This window comes from Hyaena hyaena, unplaced genomic scaffold (genome assembly GCF_003009895.1).
Source record: "Hyaena hyaena isolate Hyena2069 unplaced genomic scaffold, ASM300989v1 scaffold_3, whole genome shotgun sequence".
Lineage (NCBI taxonomy): Eukaryota > Metazoa > Chordata > Mammalia > Carnivora > Hyaenidae > Hyaena > Hyaena hyaena.
The window spans coordinates 6,500,596-6,519,749 of NW_024080635.1; the positions used below are offsets into that span (position 1 = coordinate 6,500,596).

Below are 19,154 nucleotides of genomic sequence, written 5' to 3' on the forward strand. Positions count from 1 at the left end.
CCCAACAGGCAAAGACAGGCACCTAGCATGTAGAGGCCGATAAAGAGGGACAGCCAACAGGCAGAGGCAGGCATCAACAGGTAGGAAGGTAGGTATCTAACAGGCAGAGGGGGGAGGGCACACATGCCCACAGAGCAGGGACAGATAGGGACACGAGCCCAAGAAAGGGCGGTAGGAAGAATACATACCCAACATGCACCCAACGAGCAGAGGCTGGAGGGAACTCATATTTAACAAGCAGAGGTGCATGGAGACACGTATCTGACAGGCAGAGACAGAAGGGGATAAAACTCAACAGGCAGAGACAGATGGGGACCCAACAGGCAGAGGCAGATGGGGGCTTGCATCCAACAGGTGGAGACAGATGGGACACGTACTCAACAGGCAGAGACAGAAGGGGACACAACCCAACAGGCACCCAGCGTATGAGATGTACCCAACAGGTGAAGACAGGCACTCGTCGAGTGAAGACAGAGACAGGAACCCCACAACACAAGCAGGCGGGTGGCAGAAAGAGACGGCCAGTCAGTGAGGCCCAAGTAGACCGACAGATGCCCAGGCCATACACATAGGCAGGAAAGACACACAGAAAGTCAGACCCGGGACTCAACGGCAGAGCTCTGGGTTCTCGCTGCTCTGCCAGGGGGTGGGGAGGGAGGTGCAGAGACACCGCCTGAGAACACCTAGCGCGTGGGAGGACAGTCCAGCGTTTGTGGCCGACACACCTCGGAGGTTTCTTCCTGTGCCAGGGCCCAGGACTAAGATAGCGGACTGAGAGGAGCATCTCCTGAATGCAATCCGATGGCTGTGCCTCTGATCCAAATTTCCCTAAATGTTTCCCCATTTCAGAAACAGGAAACCGAGGCCCAGAGGACAGTGACTCACCCAGCCCGAAAGAGAACCAGCGGCAGAGCCAGCTTAAACTCGAATCCTTCCTCTAGTTACTGCCTGGCCTGGGGTCAGCGGGCCTCAAGTGCCAGGAAGGGGTGGGCAGGTAAGTCGGTCAGAGCCCTGCCCTGCCCCTCCAAGCCCACCCCCTCCCTCAGTACTGGGGTCGGTCTGCGGACTTCCCATTCTATGTCTAGACCCTGACAGACACAGCCCCATCTTCAGGGGACCTTGAACAGCCACAAAAGCTCCGGCTATAAGAGGCTGCAGGCTCATCAGGCCCCTGAGTATAACCCTGGGTGGGACCGGCAGAGAGCCTGGCTCAGAGAGGGGCTGAGGTGAGCCAAGGCCACACAGCAACCCTTGCCCACCCCGCCCTGAGGTTTGAGCCTCCACTTGCTTGCCTGTCTGCCTCTGAGAACACTCCCTTGGGACCGAAGCAGTCACCCGGAAACCCCAGGGGACAGAGCCACTCCCAAACCCATTCCTTGCCCAGGGTCATGGTGACAGACGCTGCTGGAAGCAGGCCAACCCTCTGCTCACCTTTCTGGGACAGGGGAGTGAGTCTCTCTCAACCCTGGGGAACTCTGCCGGGGTCTGCATGGTGGGGCTCAAGCCGGTGGCCAGAGGGCCCCGTTACTCCTCTACTTCTGCTTTTTCAGCCTTCCCAGCCCAGAAGGCAGGGTCCCTGACCCCCTCCTTCTCACTTCCCCCTCTGCAGGGAGGAGGGACAGAAGATGGGTCAGGCTCCCCTGCTGAGGAGGGGACATTGTAGACCCTAAGCCCATGACTCGGGGAGGGGGGGCCGGGGGGAGGGGAGGCAGGGATACATCCTTCCTGGTCTCCTTTGATCCTAAGGAGGGGAGACTAGAACACGGACAAAAGTCACAAAGCAATGAGGCAGTGACACACTGGGCATCCCAGCACCTGCAAACATCCCCTTGAGAGAATGTGGGGCAGAAGTCAGCAAGGCCACAGTCTCTGAGTGCCCCAGCCCAGAGCGCAGGAGCTCCTTTCCCACATACTGACCTTCCTATGGCTGGACCCACCCAAAATGGCAGCCCTCAGCGCAGGCAGCACCACACCCAGCCCTGCCCTGCAGAAGCCCGCCAGCCCAGGCCCCCGGGATGGGCAAGGGGAGAGCGGGGGGCAAAAGGGCCTAGCAAGACCTCACAGAAGTCTGAGAGAAGGGGCATGGAGCGGTAGAGCAGGGGTGGACCAGGCCCAGCCCTCTTCCACGTGGCCAGGCCGCCCCAGTCCCACCCGTACACCCACAGGAACTGGCACGCCCACAAATACAAACAGGCCGATGATCGGAAACCATTTCCACAGACATGTGGAAACACACGCTCCCACGTACACACGGACTTCCCCTTCCAGTCCTCAAAGGGCCTCCAACAACAGTCTGATGATGGCCCGCCGCGGGTTGTGAAAGGCGCCTCCTTAGACTGCTCGCTGCCGCCCAGCTTCTGCAGGCAGGAGTCTGGAGGCTGGGACGACCCTGGGAGCCCCAAAGCGCGGTGAGCCAGAGCCAGCCGGGGCCCCCACCACCCCTCAAATCCCTCAGACGCAAAGGAAGACTCTGTGGCCAGCAGGGTACAGGAAGGGACAACAGGAAGGAAACAGTCTCACAACTGCCTTCGCCGAAGGGTATGTGCTGGGGCTGTGAGGCCTCTGGTGGCAAGAGTGGGGGAGGACAGGCACCAGACCACATCCCTTGGTCCCTGCCCCATTCCCCCCTATAGATACTTCCTCTTACCTACTTCCTCCCACAGGGCAGCTGGGAGAGAAGCCCAGAGCCCCCTAGCCTGATCCCTGGTCCCTAGGGTCCCCACCCTGGGCCTCCCTCCACCAGCTGGAGCCCAGCTGCGAATCCTGGCTGTAACGGACACCTACCACCCCTTCCCCGGCTGGCAGTATATGCAGGGCCTCCCAGGCCTGCCCCCTCTGGGGGGACAGATAGCTCCTGCTACGTCTCCCTAGCATGCCTCCGGGGGGGCGAGGAGGGGGGCCACAGTTCACAGGCGGCCTTGCTGCTCTGGGCCAGGCCTGGCGTGAGTGACAGCGAGAACTGTGCTCCTTAGAAACTGAGCAAATAATGCACCAGGGCCATCCTTTCCTTCAGCCTCTACTGGTATGGGTTCTGCCAGGCCCTGCGCCTTAGCTCCGAGGGAGATATTGTCACCCCATTTCAGAGATGCGAAAACTGGTCTCAGAAAGTGACTTGCCCCAAGCCACATGGCTAGAAAGGCGGACAGCTAAGAGCAAGATCAAAGACTGTTTGCTTCCAAAGCCTACACGGAAGTGTTTCGTGATCACCCTCCCTGCGAGCCTATTTCCCCTTTGGACATCGCTCACAGACACCAGGCTCCTGCTCTGTCCCCAAGCCAGGAACTCAGCACTAGGAAGGGCACATATTAAGGCAAACTCAAGCCTTGTTCTCAGGCAGCTCCTGAAAATACATAACAAAACACAAGTCTCTGGCTGCAATGGCCCAGAGACAGTAACTATCTGCCTAGGGTGAGGTCCCAAAATACCTTCCACAGAGAGGGGGGTCCAGCTAAATGCTGAGAATGAACAGGAGTTGGCCAGGCAGAAAAGAGGGGGAAAAGGCACTCCATGTAGAGAGAGACCAGCGTGAAGAGGCTGAGGCCAGGAGTACAGGGTAGGAAGTTAAGAACTGCCCACTCAAGGGGCGCCTGGGTGGCTTAGTCGGTTAAGCGTCCGACTTTCGCTTAGGTCATGATCTCGCGGTTCGTGGGTTCGAGCCCCACGTTGGACTCTACTGATGGCTCGGAGCCTGGAGCCTGTTTCAGATTCTGTGTCTCCCTCTCTCTGCCCCTCCGTAACTCATGCTCTGTCTCTGTCTCTCAAAAATCATAAATGTTAAGGGGCGCCTGGGTGGCTTAGTCGGTTACATGTCCGACTTTCGCTTAGGTCATGATCTCGCGGTTCGTGGGTTCGAGCCCCACGTCGGGCTCTGTGCTGACTGCCAGCTCAGAGCCTGGAGCCTATTTCAGAGTCTGTATCTCCCTCTCTCTCTGACCCTCCCCTGCTCACACACTCTCTCTCTCTCCTAGAAATAAAAATTAAAAAAAAAAAATAACTGCCCACTCATTAGCTGAGTGCTACCAGGCAAATTTCCTTCCCTGTCTGAGCCTCAGTTTCCTCCTTTGTAAAAGGGGTTAAAGCTAAATGTCCAACCCTCGGAGGGCTGCTGCTACAAAATGAGCCGCAGAGACAAAAGGATGTTGTAAACAGGACTTCCCCCTTGATAAGATGGCCAGTCTTACTGCCGTAGAGTCCCCTTGTGCAGTCTGAAGGGACACAGCTCAGCCACAGGGTGCCAGGACCTGGGAGGGTGGGCTAGCCTACCCTGGCCAGTCCAAGGGAAGCTCTCCCCCCAACACCTGAGGCTTCCAAGGCTCCCCGAAGTCCACAGTCACATCCTGCTTGTGCTCTGGCCAGAGTAGCATCAGGGATCCGGGATGGATCAGGGTTTCATAAACAGGAAGAGAGGAGGGGAGGGGGGAAATGCTTAGCTCTCAAAATAGACCTGCAGGCGCTTCAAAGGGGTCCAGCTCCGGAGATAGCCGGGGGAGGGGGCCTGGGATGCCTGGTCCACTGTCATGGAAGGAGGGAGGGTGAGGGGAGCCCCAGTGTGCCTGAGGACACCAGGTGCGCAGGGGTGCAGAAGGGATCCGGGAGCTCCTGCCCTAGACCGCTGTCCATACTGTGGCTGCTAAAACCCCAATTCCCCCTTTCTTCCTAAAATGAATAAAATAAACAAGCGTTACCCCCACTCTTTGGGGGCGCCTGGCTAGTTCATTTGGGGCAGTGGGCAACTCTTGATCTCGGGGTTGTGAGTGAGAGCCCCACACTGGGGTGTAGAGATTACTTAAAAATAAAATCTTTAAAGAAAAAAAAATCACACCAAACTTTGTGGGATTGTTTAATTTATACATATCACATTCCCTCCTCCAGGTGGCCCTGAGGGGTGGACCCTATTCTTCTTTTACAGGAAAAGCATCCGAACCTCAAACCTCAGACCTCAGACGGGCAAATCACTCGCCTGAGTTCTACAGCAAACAAGAAAGAGGGGCAGGATTGTGAACTCAGAACACCTGACTTGCAAGTGCTCCTGCCTGCCTCTTCTCCACCTGGAAGACCCAATCCTCTCTGGCGCTGCCAAATCCTGCTTTTCCAGGCCCAGCCAAGTTGCCAGCTCTGCAGGGAAGATGGCCTGGTGCCCTACAGCCCACTGAAGCTCTTCCTCCTCTGCCAAACATGGCAGTGACCATCCATGTGGTCCATGCTCAGTCCGGAGCGCAGATGCCCCCGGCGGGGCTCCCCAGGACGTGCTCATCTTACCATGTCGCCCGGAGAAATGTGGGTACGTGGAAAGTGCTATGTTTCTCTACCCAAAATGGGGCCTGGCACAGAATGGAGATTCTGTGTGCCCACAGTCATGCTCTTCCCCACCACAGTGCCCATCTCACAGCTTTCCTGTCTCTACCCTCTCCCCAAGCCTGAGAGCTTGCTGGGGCTGGGGGTATTGACCTCATTTGAGGGTCCCCAGTGCCGCAGCAAGGTGCCCCAAAAGTCTGATGAGGCAAAGGATAAACTGGCCTGCTGCCAGCTCATTCCACTGCACAAAGTGATGAGGTCCTGACCACAGGCTGAGCGCCCCCTGGTGTGTTGAGCCCAGAAGTGGGCAATGGGGGATACTCTGAGGTTCTTAGGGGCAACAGAAAAGACAGATGAAGCAGGCGCCTGGAAATGGTGGAACCTGGGGTCACAGTGATCCAATACTCCCCCTCTTCAGCATGCAGTGTCCTCTGGGCTGGGAGAAGTGTGGGCTCTGTGGTCAAGCAAGACCTGACTCCATTGCTCACCAGCTATGTGACCCTGGGCCTCAATTTTCTCAACTGTAAAATGGGGACAGTAACAATTTCTACATCAGGGGTGTTGTGAAAACTAAACGCAGAGCTCCTGGTATGGGTTAAGCTCTTTCCCTTCCTTAACGTGGAATTCAAGGCTCTCCTTGCCCATCCATCTCCCGCCTTGTCCCTCTTCCCTCCCCAGCGTCTTCTGCTGGAGAGCAATGGTCATAGGCTTGAGGTCAAATGCAGGTTACCTGGCGGGGTAAGCTTCCGTCCTCTCCCAACAAGTCCCTCTAGCTCCTGAGGTGAGAAGCTATACTGACCACCTGCTCCCCCAAAGCTGCAAGCTCCTCTGTAGCCCCCAGAACTTAAGCCCCAAGATCTGAACATCCTAGTTCTTCTTTGAACCCCTCCATTTTGTTACTAAGCAACTAGGGAGAGCTACCTTGTGGGAGAAGAGTCTCCAGACGTGGGGCCAGGACAACCAAGGGACCCAGTCCCTACCACTTGGTCTGGCCTCTGGTGGCCACAATGATCAGAAGGGGGTAGGAGCCTCCCGATCTTACCTTGCCCTATCCCAGGCAGCTCAGCTCCCTTATCTTAGGAGGCTGATAAGGCAAACATCAGGACTAGCCCTGGGTCTATTTCAAAGGTCAAGCTTATGGCAGGTGTAGTGCTCAGGCCAACCCAGATGTAGTGGGCGTGGCCACAGGAGGGAACTGAAGCTGAGCAATACACTGGGGTGCTCACACTGCTGGTGCTGGGGTGCTCACACTGCTGGTGCTGAAGTCAGTGTGCCAGGCGGTTACTACCTCATCTGTCCTTCCCATCACTCCTGTGAGGCAGGAACCATTACCCCCAATTTACAGATGAGGAAACAGAGACTCAGAAGGGAGAAGACATCTGGCCAAATAGTGAGGGCGGAGCCAGGACTTGAACGCAGGTCTGCTCTACTACCAGAACCCATGCTCTGTTCTGCCCAAGCAACGTCCAAAGCACCCCACCCCCCAGCCAGTAGCTCTGGAACCTCACAGCTCCTGAAAACTAGGCACAGAGATGAGAAAGCCCAGGCCCAGAAAGAACAAAGGACCCACCCAAGGTCACACACCCGTCATCCAGCCCCTGGTGCTTTTGTCAACACACAAAACCAGCAACAGGGGCTGAAGGGCTAAAGGGAGGTGCCCAGGGGGAGTAAAGATAGTAGGAGTGAGGGAACCAGCCTCCCGGCTAGGAGGTGCGAACCCAGAGGAATGGCCCCGGTGGGCCACATGCCAGGCACTGGGCCCTGGGTAGACATAGGAGGCCACCAAGTTCCCTCCCTTCATGCACCAGCACCACGTACCCTGATGATCCCAGGCCTTCATGAAAGCCCAGCTGATCTGAGCCTGTCCCATCACCCCTTCAGCTCTTTTCTCACTTCCGTGAGCGAATAAACCAAGGAAGTGGCCTGGGTAATGAGAAGCCAGAGTTCTACTCCTGACCCTGCCTCAGCCACAGTGCCCTCACCTAAGAAATAGGATGGTTGAGGTAGAGTTGAACTCTACCTCAGTTGGTAGAGCATGCGCCTCTTGATCTTAAGATTGTAAGTTCAAGCCCCACGTTGGGTGTGAGAGGACTTAAAAAAATAAAATCTTAAAAAAAAAAAAAGAAAGGAATAGGAAGGTTGGAACAAGCGATCTCTGTGCACAGGGTCACCTCGAGGATTCCACGGGCCCAGAGAGGAAGGCCGAGCTGGGCAGGTGTCCCTCTTCCTTCACAGCCCTGCAAATGGTCCCTTGCTCAGGGTGCTTGCCTTGGGCCTCACCTTGGATGGCTGCAGTCCAGCTTCTTCCCCTGAGGCCTGTCCATTCTGGAAAAGAAAAGGGAGATGGGGGAACATTATCAGAACTTACCAGTGAGGGACAGAGTAAAAACAGACCCTATCAGAACCCGTGCCCGTGGCTGCCCCCAAGAGCTAGGAAGGCCATGTAAGCAGGAGCCCTCTACCTCCACTTTCACTGTAGGGGCACAGGTATCGAGCCTGGCGACAGTCCCTCACCAGCATTTCCCAATCCTCCCTCCCTCGTGCTCTCTGCCTAGCAAACCCCTGATCTATGAAGACTGAGCTTAAATGTCATCTCCTCCCAGTGAGAAGGAAAGGACATATGTGGCTCCCAGCTCTGCCAGAGACAAACTGTGGGATTCTGTGCCAACGAATCAACAGCAAGAGGCCTCAGTCTCCTGACCTGTAGCATGGGGACAGTCACAGCCCCCTCCTAGAACTGCTGCAGGGATGTAAGGGGACAAAGGCTGGGAAAGTGTTCAGCCTGGAGATGGTGGCTGCCCTGTCCTCACCCCACTATGGGACCCCTCCCCTGCCCTTGCCAGGCAGAGTCGCTGTAGCCCCACTGCGCCCCTGCATTCCTTCACTGTACCATGTGTCACGCTGCAGGGACTATTTACACATAGGCTTCTTGCCCTTTCTAATAAACAGGGAGTCCTAGGAGGACAGAGATTAGGACTTGGTGCTAGCAGCTGCTCTCTTCTGAGCCCCTGCCACATGCCAGGCACTGGGCTCGGTGCCTCACACCTGTGGCACTGTTAAATCCTCATGACCTGGGAGGTAGGCCCTGGCCCCATTTGGCAGAAGAAGAAACTGAGGTTCAGAGGAGCATATTGATGGCACCTAAGGTCACACAACTGGTAAGTGGGGACCCAAAATCTGGTCTCTGACACCCAGGAGGTGCTAAAAAAAAAAAAAAGGTCTGCCGAAAAGGAGCCCACACCCTAGTGGGGGAAGCACCTGTAGAGAGGCGGGCACTGGGCCCCTTTCTAGGTAGCCCTGTTTTCTCCATCTCTTAGACTTCGCCCTCGGGGGTATACCAAACCCAGCCCATCCCTTTCCTGTGTGATACGAGGTGAGTAACCAGGCCTTGGGAAGCAGAAAGGAGCTGTCTCCACCCCTCTTGGCAAGCAAAAGTGTGGTGAGGCAGACAGAGGCTCCTACCAGTTAGCAAGACCCAGCCTAGGGCAGGTCAGGACTTTGGAGCCAGGGGCTGGGTCCACAGGGCAGCTGTAGCTTTGCTTGGCAGAAGCAGGCACAGCTGTGCTCTGCCCATTACATAATCTCCCTGCTCCTAGAGCAGCTCCTCCCTGCCTCTCCCAGGACATCCTGCCCCCTGAGCCCCTTTAATGCCCCCAATCCTCCCCAGGCCCCTCCAGACACACATACACATACATGCTGTCCTCTCCCAGCAACCTGGGGAGACGGCTGGGTTGATCTGGGCCAGGCAGGAGGGAGTGGGGTGCGTGGTGCATTTATATATTGAGTTCCATTTCACCCAGCATTCTACTCTTGACATAATTCCACAATTATGGAATTGTGGAATCCACAGATGGTCACAACAGCCTACGTGCACCCCAGCCCCCTGCCTTCCCCATTCCAAACCCCCATCCCTCCTAAAACTCAACTGACCCTTGCACTTGACCAATCAACTCTCTCGGTCAGTCACTCCTTATTGAAAACCTTCCACGTACCAGGCCCCAAACCCTTCCATGACTCCCCGCTGCCTACAGAATGAAGTCCCAGCTCCCTGGCATGACACCCAACGCCATCATCCCAACTGCCCAACACAGGTGATTAAGTATGTGGGTTCTAGAACCTGACCTTCTGGGTTCAAACTCTGGCTTCTACTGCTGCATGGCCCTGCATAAGTGAGGTTATTTCACTTCTCAGGGCTTCAGTTTCCTTATCTGTGAAATGGGGAGAAAAGTAATGTATCTCACTGGTGGGTGGCTACAAGAAGCAAACAAAATAATGCCTCTACATATCTATACCAGGCACATAACTGGTCCACAAACAAAGCTATTATTATGACTGGGCCCTCTTCTTGAGCTTAACTGAGTGACCTGGGACTTTGAGAAGGCCACCAGCTTGTTTCATATCCCCAAGGATCTGCATGTGACTCTGAATACCAAGAAAACCCTTCCCGCCTTGTCTCTTTGGCAAACTCCTGGTCTTCTTTCAGGACTCACTTCAAATGTCATCTTCTGTGTCCACAAAGTCTCAAGTCCTTTCCTCCCTCCCCTGGGCCCCACAGCACCAAGCAAGCCATGGGTTAACTCAGGAAGACACATGGCTTGTCCATCATCACCTCCCTAGCACCCAGCTCAGGGTCCAGAGCACAGTCTGTCAAATGCAAGCGCAGCTCAGTAAAGAGCTATTACTCCTATTTTTCAGATGAGGCTCAGAAAGTTAAGGGACTTACCTGAGGTCCCACAGCTAGCACGTGACAGCCATGGGGCCATAACCCAAAGTCATATGCCTGTAAGCCTAAATCGCCAATGAGGGAGGTGAGGAAGCCATGGATGTACTCAGACATGTGGGCTTACTGAGCAGTATCCTGAATGGTTTAAGGGACCCCACAGGACCTGTTTGGCTGCCTCTGTCCCAGGGTCTCTGGCCTGGGTGCCATCCTCATAGAACCCCATGCCTGGAACAGCTGATGCGCAAGTCCTCTAAAAGGGGATGGGCAGCCCAGGAAAAAGGACTGGAGTGCAAAGAGACCACAGGTGAATATCTCCCTCAGAGCCAGGGTCCTGAGAAGACAGGGTCCAAGCGCTCTCTGGCATTACTACTGCATAGCAGTGGAGAGACCACAGTTCTGTGGCGACGAAGACATACTGCTAATCCCAGCTCTGCCAGACACACACTCTGACCTTGGGTCTGTCATATCACTTCTCTGGCCCTCAGTTTTCTCATCTGTATCATGAGGCTAGGTCTGTCTTGTTCACAGCTGCACTGTTGCCTAGCATAGTACTTGTCACATGATAGTACTCAATAAATATTAGCTGAATGAATGAATAAATGAATGAATGAAAGGGGACAATGATCCTGACCTTGCAAAATACTAATGAAAGACCTTATCTAAAATGTCTGGTATAAGAAGGGCCCTCTGGCCTCTCCTATTCGCCCTGCTCTTCCTCAGAGAGCACTGCTCATAGGAGTGCTCTAAGACCACTGTACCCCCTCCCCAGAGGTCAGAGATGGATTCCAAAAGACATCCTTCCTTCCCACCCAAGCAGCTCTGTCTTGAGAAGGGGGGCCCTGGGCAGCATCTGGAGGAGCCGGGCAGCAGATGGACAAAGACAGCACGTGCCCCACAGGCAGGAAGTAGCCCCAGGAGCTGGGTTCAGAGCCCAGCACTGGCAGCCCGGCACGCTGCTGGAGGCTGGGGGCCAGGTGCCAAGGCTGGCTGGCACCACCAGCCCTCCGAAAAGGCTGGACAGAGGCCCTGCGGGACACGGGGAGTCTGCCAACATCCGGAGCCTCTCCTGGAGTACCTTCCACCTGGGCCAGTTTGATCCCAGCCCTTCCCCATCCTTACCACCCCTCACCCCCCTAAAAAAAACTTGGACGACAGTGAGAGATCTGGGTTCCCAGCCTGTCTCTGCATTAATTCACAGGTCAGCTCTCCTCCGAGTTCAGCTGTTCCATATGAAAACAGGGGTAATAACCCCCCCCCCCATTTTTTTAAAGAGGCTCTTCACCTAACACGGGGCTTGAACTCACAACCCTGAGATCAAGAGTCGCATGCTCTACTCACTAAGACAGCCAGGCCTGGGAACAATCTCTACTTTGAGAAACTGTTTCAAGAATTATTTTATTTTAATAAAGTGACATAAGTGAGGCAGGGTAGGTGGCACACACTGAAGCCCTGTGCACGGCAGGCCTGGGCCTAAGGACAAGGTTACTGCTTTCGGCAGGGCCAGGGAAGGCCCAGGCAGAGTCCTCTCCCACACTTCCACCTGGGCCAGGCCCTGCCTCCCAGCGGCCCATTTTCGGTAGCGTCACAGGGAGAGCACGGCAGTCCAGATCCCAGGCCTCTGCCAAATGCCCCCACCGGCCCCTTGCCTGCCTCATTCCCGGCCAGGAGCCGGTGGCCGTGTCTGTACCTGTAGGTCAGGCTACTGTATCGCTTACATGTCACCTGGCTAAGAACAGCGAGGCCCTGTTCTCCAGTGAGAACAGCCCAACCAGCGCCCTGGCTGCCCCATGGCTCCTATTACCCAAACAATAACACCCAGTCGCCTGGCACTTCCATGGAGTGGGGGAGGGGGAGACGAGGCAGCAGCACCCAGGGCTCTGCACCTCTCAAGCCCAGGAAGCACAAAGCTAGAACTCAGCCCCGGCCACTGGAGGAACAAAGGTGCAGAGAAGCTAAGGACCGACTGAGGGTCACAGTCTTTCCAAGGTGAAGCTCTGAAAAATCATGACCCCCCTTCACCCCCAATCCTAGGAAATAAACCAGTCTTCTCCCCTCACAGAGCTCAGGTGCAGTAGTACTCAAAACTGAGTTGAGTTTCCTGTTTAAACCTGGTCCCCTGGTTAAGCTGGCCCTTGCCCCAGGATTCCCCAAAGGGAAGCAGGAAGTAGTGCCCTGCACTGGGAATCCAGCTCCTGGGTGTCTGGCTTCCTCGAGTATAACCCAAGGTAAGTCCTTGGGTTAAGTCCTTCCCAGCCTACCTTCCTCTAGGGAGGCCTAAGTCTTAGGGGCATGCCAGGGCAAAGGAATCCACCTTGGAGCGCCCCCCCAACCAGGCCCTTATGCCCCAGGCCTGGGGGGGGGCCTACTGCAGAGGGCAGCGTTCCTCACCTCAGAGGGTGAGTCAGCGAGAGAACCTCCGAGAGTCGTGCAGGGCCTGTAAAAACCCCATGGCAGGGATCCCAGAGCAATTTACTCCAAATTGCACCTTCAGGTTGGTTACCTAATCCTGCCGCGCCCACCCTCCAATAACCAGTGTCAGCCATGACCGTCCCTTTAAAGGGGTAGCACACCTGGGGTGCTGGGGACCTGGGGTCCTCACTCTGATCACAACTGTGGCCCAGAGAGGCAGGGTGGTTGCCCCAGGTAAGAGAAGACAGAGGAGTGGAGCTAGGCAGGGGCTAGGGACCAAAGGCAGGAGAAAATCACCTTGGCTCCTGGGCTCACTGAGGTCTTCACACCCTCCCAGTATACCCCTCACATCCCTTCTGGAAAAGGAGTGTCACCTGCCTCCTTTCCAGCATGAGGCTGAGGGGAAAGTTTTCTCCATCTGCTGATCTGCTGGTGCAGGGTCTTGACCTTGACCCTGGGGGTCAATGGGCACAGGAAGCACTGGCCTTCTGCATCCTAGGGCCTGGCACCACAGAATCCTCAGAGGAGGGCAGGAGCTGCTTCTAGAAGAGGCTAGGTGACAGAGGCCAAACGCCCCAGGGGCCCAGCCCTTCCTAAGGAAGGGCTCACAAGAAAGGAGGCAGGCACCAAGGTTCTCCCTGTCTCCAGGAATAATCTTCACAAGGTCTAAGGGGTTTTCCCCACTCTCTTCAAGCCTGGGGTAGGGGATACAGGTGTCCTCTGACCCTAGCCTCAGGGCAAAGAAAAACAAGTTTCAGCCTTAGATGGGTGGTGTCACCCCACTTTCCACAACTGCCAAGGGTCAAGAGGGGTAATCCTGCTAGGGTCAGCAGCGGAGACAGAGGGAGCTCTTGGGGTAGAGTGCCGGGAGACGTCGAGGAGAAGTGGGGTTCCCATGACCCTCGTCTCTTGTAGAATCCCAGACATCTGGCACTTCAGCCCTGCCCATCTGCTCTGATAGAGGAAGCTCCGACAGCTCCCGGTACAGGTCCTAGGTGTATGGAGTGAGGGGGGCAGATCTTAGGGCCCCGCGGGATTCCCCTCTCCGGGATAAGGGGGTCCTGGGCGCTTGGAGGAACTGTCCCTTGCGCACGCACGCACACACACACACACACACACACACACACACACAAGGGACACGGGGAGGCGGGGTGGAGCCGAAAAGGAGGCAAGTGATCGGAGTGCACTCGTGCCCTCGCGGGCGCCCGCCAGGCTGCAGCGGCTCCGCAAACCGCCCCGCCCCTGTAGGGACCCAGGCTCGCCGGCCGCCCGCCGGCGCCCATCCTCCGCCCCGTTCACTCACCTCCGGGTCCAGCGGCACCAGCTCCATGAGCGGCCAGGGCTCCTTGAGCTGGGCGAGCGGCATCGCGCCGCCGCCGGGCCGCCCGCGCTCCTCCCGCGGCCCGGGCCGCACCGCCTCCCGGGTCCCGGGGTCCCCGGCTCTGCGCCCCCGCGCCCCCTCCCCCCCCCCGCGAGACCCTCACGTTCGGGCAGGGCCGTCCGCCGCCGCTGCCGCCGCGGCACTAGCACTTCGACTCCCTCCGTCACCCGGCACCGCCGCGCCCATTGGCTACCTGCGCGAGGGGCGGGGCTTAGGAGGCCCCGCCCCAGCCCCCGCGGCGCGGCTTTCCCGGAGCGGACCCCCGCCCCCCGCGCGCGGGAGCATTGGCCCCGCCTCGGCCGTGAGCCCCTGCTCGGTGCTCTGCTACGCCTTAGAAGAGGCCTTTCCGGCTCCTCCCTCCCAAACCTTGTCCTCCCCTACGGACCACGCCAGGGTCATCTCTTTCCCCTCATCTGTTCGTTGGGATCATGCCCCAAATATTCCTTCTCCCTGCTAATGGAGGGAAGGCCCCTGTTCTCTTAGCACCCATCCACACCACCACCACCACCGCGCACTCATTCACACAGAATGTTCCAGGCCTGACCCAGGCAGAGGCTTGAAAGAAGCCCGGGCCCCAATCCCGTCAGGCCCTCACCTCATGAGGCCCTAGAGATCTCCCTCCACGGAAGCCAACACTGGATGCCCTGGGGATCTTAGCGCCCCAGCTCCAGGTAGGTTCCTATTCATCTATTGCCACCGTCAGTACCCACAGCTCTCCCAGAGTGATTTCTTAATACGCATTTTTTGTAATCTGTGCTTGAGGGGGCCCCTGTCAAGCCGTGACTCCCCAGAATCTCTCCAGCTTCAGGCCCAACTCCGGGTTGATTTGTGTTTGTACCCACTCTGAGGAGGGCAGGACCAGACTCCCAGGGTTGACAGACACTTGGGCTGCACCTGGAGTGTAAGGCCAAGGAGAAGGATTCCTCTTGGAGAGATTCAGCTTCCACCTAAAGAGGTGTTAGGGGTCCAGGTGTGGTGAGACTTATTTACAGGTGGGGCAGTGGAGGGATGGGCTTGCAGCGTTCGTGGGTGAGGAAGAACGGCCAGTTATTTGCAAGGCTGTTCTAAGGCAGGGGGATGGAAATGATTATTTATGGAAAAGCTTCAGTGAACCAGCTCCATCAACCTGTGATTTCTTTGAATTCCCACCACCACCTAGTTTACAAACCATAAAGCAGCCTCACAAGATGAGGTTATTTACCCAAGGTCACACCACTGGTCAAGAACAGATTAGGCAGATTAGGATTTTTTTTTTTTTTTGAGAGAGAGAGAGAGAGAGAGAGAGAGAGAGAATCCCAAGCAGGCTCCAAGCTCTCTGCTGAGCCCCACATGGGGCTCAATCCTGTGACTGCAAGATCATGACCTGAGCCAAAACCAAGAGTTGGATGCTTAACCAAATGAGCCACCCAGGCATCCCTACACTTTGATATTTTTAAAGTCCTGATCTATTCTTGGGGCACCTGGGTGGCTCAGTCGGTTACGCGTCCAACTTGATTTCGGCTCAGGTCTTAATTTCTGGGTTGGTGAGAAGGAGCCCCAAGTCAGGCTCTGTGCTGACAGCCAGGAGACTGCTTGGGATTCTCTGTCTCCCCCCTCTTGCTGCCCCTCCCCACCTTCTCTCTCTCAAAAATAAATTAAAAAAATCAAAGTGCATGAGGATTTCTCCTAAATCCAGATGTTCCCCTTATTCCATGACTTCCCAAGGGTAGCAAATTAATCTCATTTCAGTGGAAAAGACTATGGAACCCAACACATTTTTCTGAAGTAGGCCCTACACCCAACTGGGGGCTTAAAATCATGACCTGGAGATCAGGCTCACATGCTCTATGGACTGAGCCAGTCAATTGCTCCAGAACCCAACAAATCTTGATTTGAATCCTAGCACCATCACCTCCTTAACATTGGGAAACCAACTTACTGTATGTCTCTAGACCAGAGTTTCCTTATCTGGGAAAGAATTATAATCCAAATCTTTCAGGTATATGCTGAGGACTACATTCATTTTAATTCAATAAACACTTAATGGCCATATATTACATGCCAAGCCCTCTTCCTGAGCATGTATTGTATACCAGGATTGCATCTAGATGCTGAGGACAGAACAACGAACAAACTAAGCCCCTGTTCTTGTGGAGTTTATATTCAGTCTGATGAAATTAAATTATCCCAGCTAACACAAACCTAGTACTTCTATGGGCCAGGCACTGTTCTAAGCACTTTACCTGTATAGACTCATTGAATCCTCACAACAACATTATGAGGTAGGTGCTGTTACTTTCCCCAGTGTACAGATGAGGAAACTGAACTGAAGCATCTCAGACCCAGAGAATGGGTCTCTCCGAGGTTTCATAGCTGGAAAATGGTGGAGCTGAGAGACATCTCTGGCAGTGTGGGCCCAGACTTTGTTCTCTTGTTCACTCACTCTCCACCTCCCCGATGAGAAAAGGCTGGAGTCAAACCAGAGGCCGCGTGGCCCAAGGGTGGCAGCCATTATTAACATCAGTGTAGGCATCAGTTCAGTTGACTGGAACCAGTTTGCAATGCCCCCAAGCCCTGCTGCTCTGGGCTAGCATTGTAAAACATGGACTTCTTAGACTAAAAAATTGTTGCTGTTTATCTGAAATTCAAATTCAACTCAGCATCCTGTATTTTGATTTGTTAAAGCTAGTAATCCTACTCAGGGTATAGAACACGTGACACAGGTGTGCCAATATCTGGCTGCAAACCAGGAAGAGACACTGAGACCCAGAGCATTAGGGTAAAAGACTGGGTGAGGGATATGGGGTAGATGGGCAGGAGGAGAGGAGGTGAGGGGAAGGGAGGAGTAATTTTGTCTTCAGTCTGCTCCTTTCCTTAGACCTCTGACCCTCTTCCTTTCCCTTCTTATAGGAAAGGATTCCCTATCAAGTGCATCATCTCCGCTTAAGGACTGAGTAGTGATTGTGCTTTTCTGTGAATCAGATTCACTTCCTGTGTCCCTAGTCCCTCTCCCAAGGGTATTAGAAAGGCACTGGTGCGTCATGCTGGAAAAGGGAAGCCCAGAAGATACGTGGGCCCTGCCTGGGCAGCTTGGGCAGGTCAGCTTGCCTATCTACGTTATAGTGAAGCAGTCACTTAGCACAGAACTATGGAGACCAAACCATCACCTACAAGGCAGTGATCCCATCACAGCCTCAGCTCACAGTTGTCACCATTTCCCTCTAGACTTCAAGCACACTGACTTTCCTTCAGTTCTCTTACCACAGGCCCTTTGAACATGCTGCTCCTTGCTCTTCCCCAAACCAGCTTAGCTCCACAATCACTTCCTCCAGGACACCCTCCTTTACCTTCCTGTTATACACGCTCATACCAATGGATGAGGTCTCAAGGTCATACCTTTCCATGTGTTTGTGGGCTTATTTGATTAGCACTTGGCTCTTTGATTAGACACTAAGTTCTGAGAGGGCAGACGTCACATCTTCTTGGTTCTTCGTGGTCTTCCTGGCACCTGGCACACCCCATGGCACATAGTAGGTGTTCTGAGAGGCTAAGTGATACTCTAGAATCATCTAGGTATGAAATGGTAAAGCCAGGACTCAGACCCAGGCAATGGAACCCCATGTTCTGAAATGCTTCACTCTGAGTAGTGGATACATGCTAGCTATGATTATTAATAATAATAATGGGGTTAGAACAGGCTGTTCTGGGCGGTCACTTGAGGTGTTTGTTAAATGAGTGACTCATGAAAGGGCTTTGCTGGACACAAGTGAAGTTATTATTTTGTATCCTGTTGAAAAGATGTTTCTGGCATGGAGCAGGGGGGTGAACTGACAGGGGCTGAGGGCTGGGCTTTGGGTCTCTCTGATGCAGCCCGGACATGTGCTAACTATCATGTTCAAGACCACAGGGCAATGCCACAGGAGGAGAGTCTGTCCTTATTCTTTCTTAGCCTTTCAGTAGAGGAGGGTCTTGGCCTATGTGTCTCCTGACAGCAGGTGGACACAATGAGACGGATAATCATAAAGGTAGTTGTCTTTAGCAAGTGATTACAAAATGCCAGAGCTTGGCTAAGAATTTAAAGAACAATCACCAGCCATGAGGGCTTATTGAGAGAGTACAGTATGGCCTGCCTGGAGCTGTTTTATGGACAAGAGCTCATGCAGTCATCCCAACACCACGGTGAGATAGCAATTATTGTCCCCATTTGCCAGATGAGAAAACTGAGGCTCACAGAAGGACAGGATTGCCTGTAGTCAGACAGCAGGTAAGTGTTGCAGCTGGTCTGGGAACCCAGTTCTCTCAGACTCAAAGCCAGTGCTCTTAATCACTTCGCTACACTGTAAGCCCAGAAGGGGGCACACATAGTGGGTAATGGTGAACAGGTGAGGGGGTGGAGTCTCTAGTCTTCCTCACCCAGGTCTGGGGGATGGGGGTGGCATCACTCCGGTGCTTGAAACCCTCCTGTGGCTCCCCAGTCACTTTCCGACAAAACCCAAAGATTTCTGGGCCCCGTAGGACGCAGCCCCCTGCCCCCTCTGGCATCTCCTCTCTTACCATTTGCTCACTGTCTTCCTGCCACGAGGCATCCTTACTGCTCACCAATGTGCCAGGTAGCTCCCATCTCAGGCTTTTGCTCCTGCCGTCCCCTCCTTGTGGAATGTTCCTTTGCCAGCTCCAAGAGTTCTTCCCTCACTACAGTCACACCTCTGCTCCAATGTCACCTCTTCTGAGAGAACGGGCCCTGTCTAAACTAGCCCTCCATCAATGGCATCCCCTATGTTATCTTTGATACCAACAATCATACTGCCCATCATTTGTGTGTGATTGTTTCTCCCAGTAGAATAAAGCTCCATGAGGCAGGACTTGTCTATGTTGTCTGCGGCTCTCTCCCTAGAGACATCTGGCATATTGCAAGCCCTCAGAATATACTTTTGAACAGAGCCCACACCAACCTGGGCTCTAATCCCAGCTCTCCCAGCTCCTAGCTAGGTAACTCTGAGCATTTATAGTTAACCCCTGTATGCCTCAGTTTCTGCATTTGTAAACTAGGGGTGGCTGTGAGTATTAAGTTACATCGGGTAATAAAATAATCTGTGTGGTGCTTGGTACATGAAGGTGCTCAGAAATTAGCCCATCCCTTCCCCCCCCCCCCCCCCAGTTCTTGCCCTCTGCAAAGGAGGGGAGGGCAGGAGACTCGGACTTGGGAGAGTCACTGGGTGGTTTCTCTGTTGGTGTGAGATGAAGATGTGAGAAGAGACTTCAGTTTAAAGGAACTCACATGACTGTGATCACAAGGCTTGTAAAGAATGAGGCCAAAGATGTAGCAGTCAGAAAGGAAAAGGAGGGACAGGACTGGCAGGTGGGACA

The 19,154-nt window shown here is 54.7% G+C and overlaps 1 protein-coding gene across 2 annotated transcripts in view; it reads right to left on the bottom strand.

Annotated features, from left to right (window-relative positions):
* RPS6KA1 (ribosomal protein S6 kinase A1) overlaps positions 1 to 13,880 on the bottom strand; it is a 39,641-nt gene extending 25,761 nt beyond the window's left edge. The window contains exons 1-2 of one of the 2 annotated variants that reach the window (XM_039231189.1): positions 13,731 to 13,880; positions 7,576 to 7,620 (exon numbers count right to left, since the gene is read on the bottom strand). In XM_039231189.1, coding sequence (XP_039087120.1) covers positions 7,576 to 7,620; positions 13,731 to 13,793 — 108 coding nt within the window. In that variant the 5' untranslated portion in view covers positions 13,794 to 13,880. Of the gene's footprint in view, positions 1 to 1,431; positions 1,528 to 7,575; positions 7,621 to 13,730 lie in introns of those variants that run through there. The other variant, XM_039231198.1, reaches the window with a different exon arrangement.
* Positions 13,881 to 19,154: the final 5,274 nt, after the last annotated feature.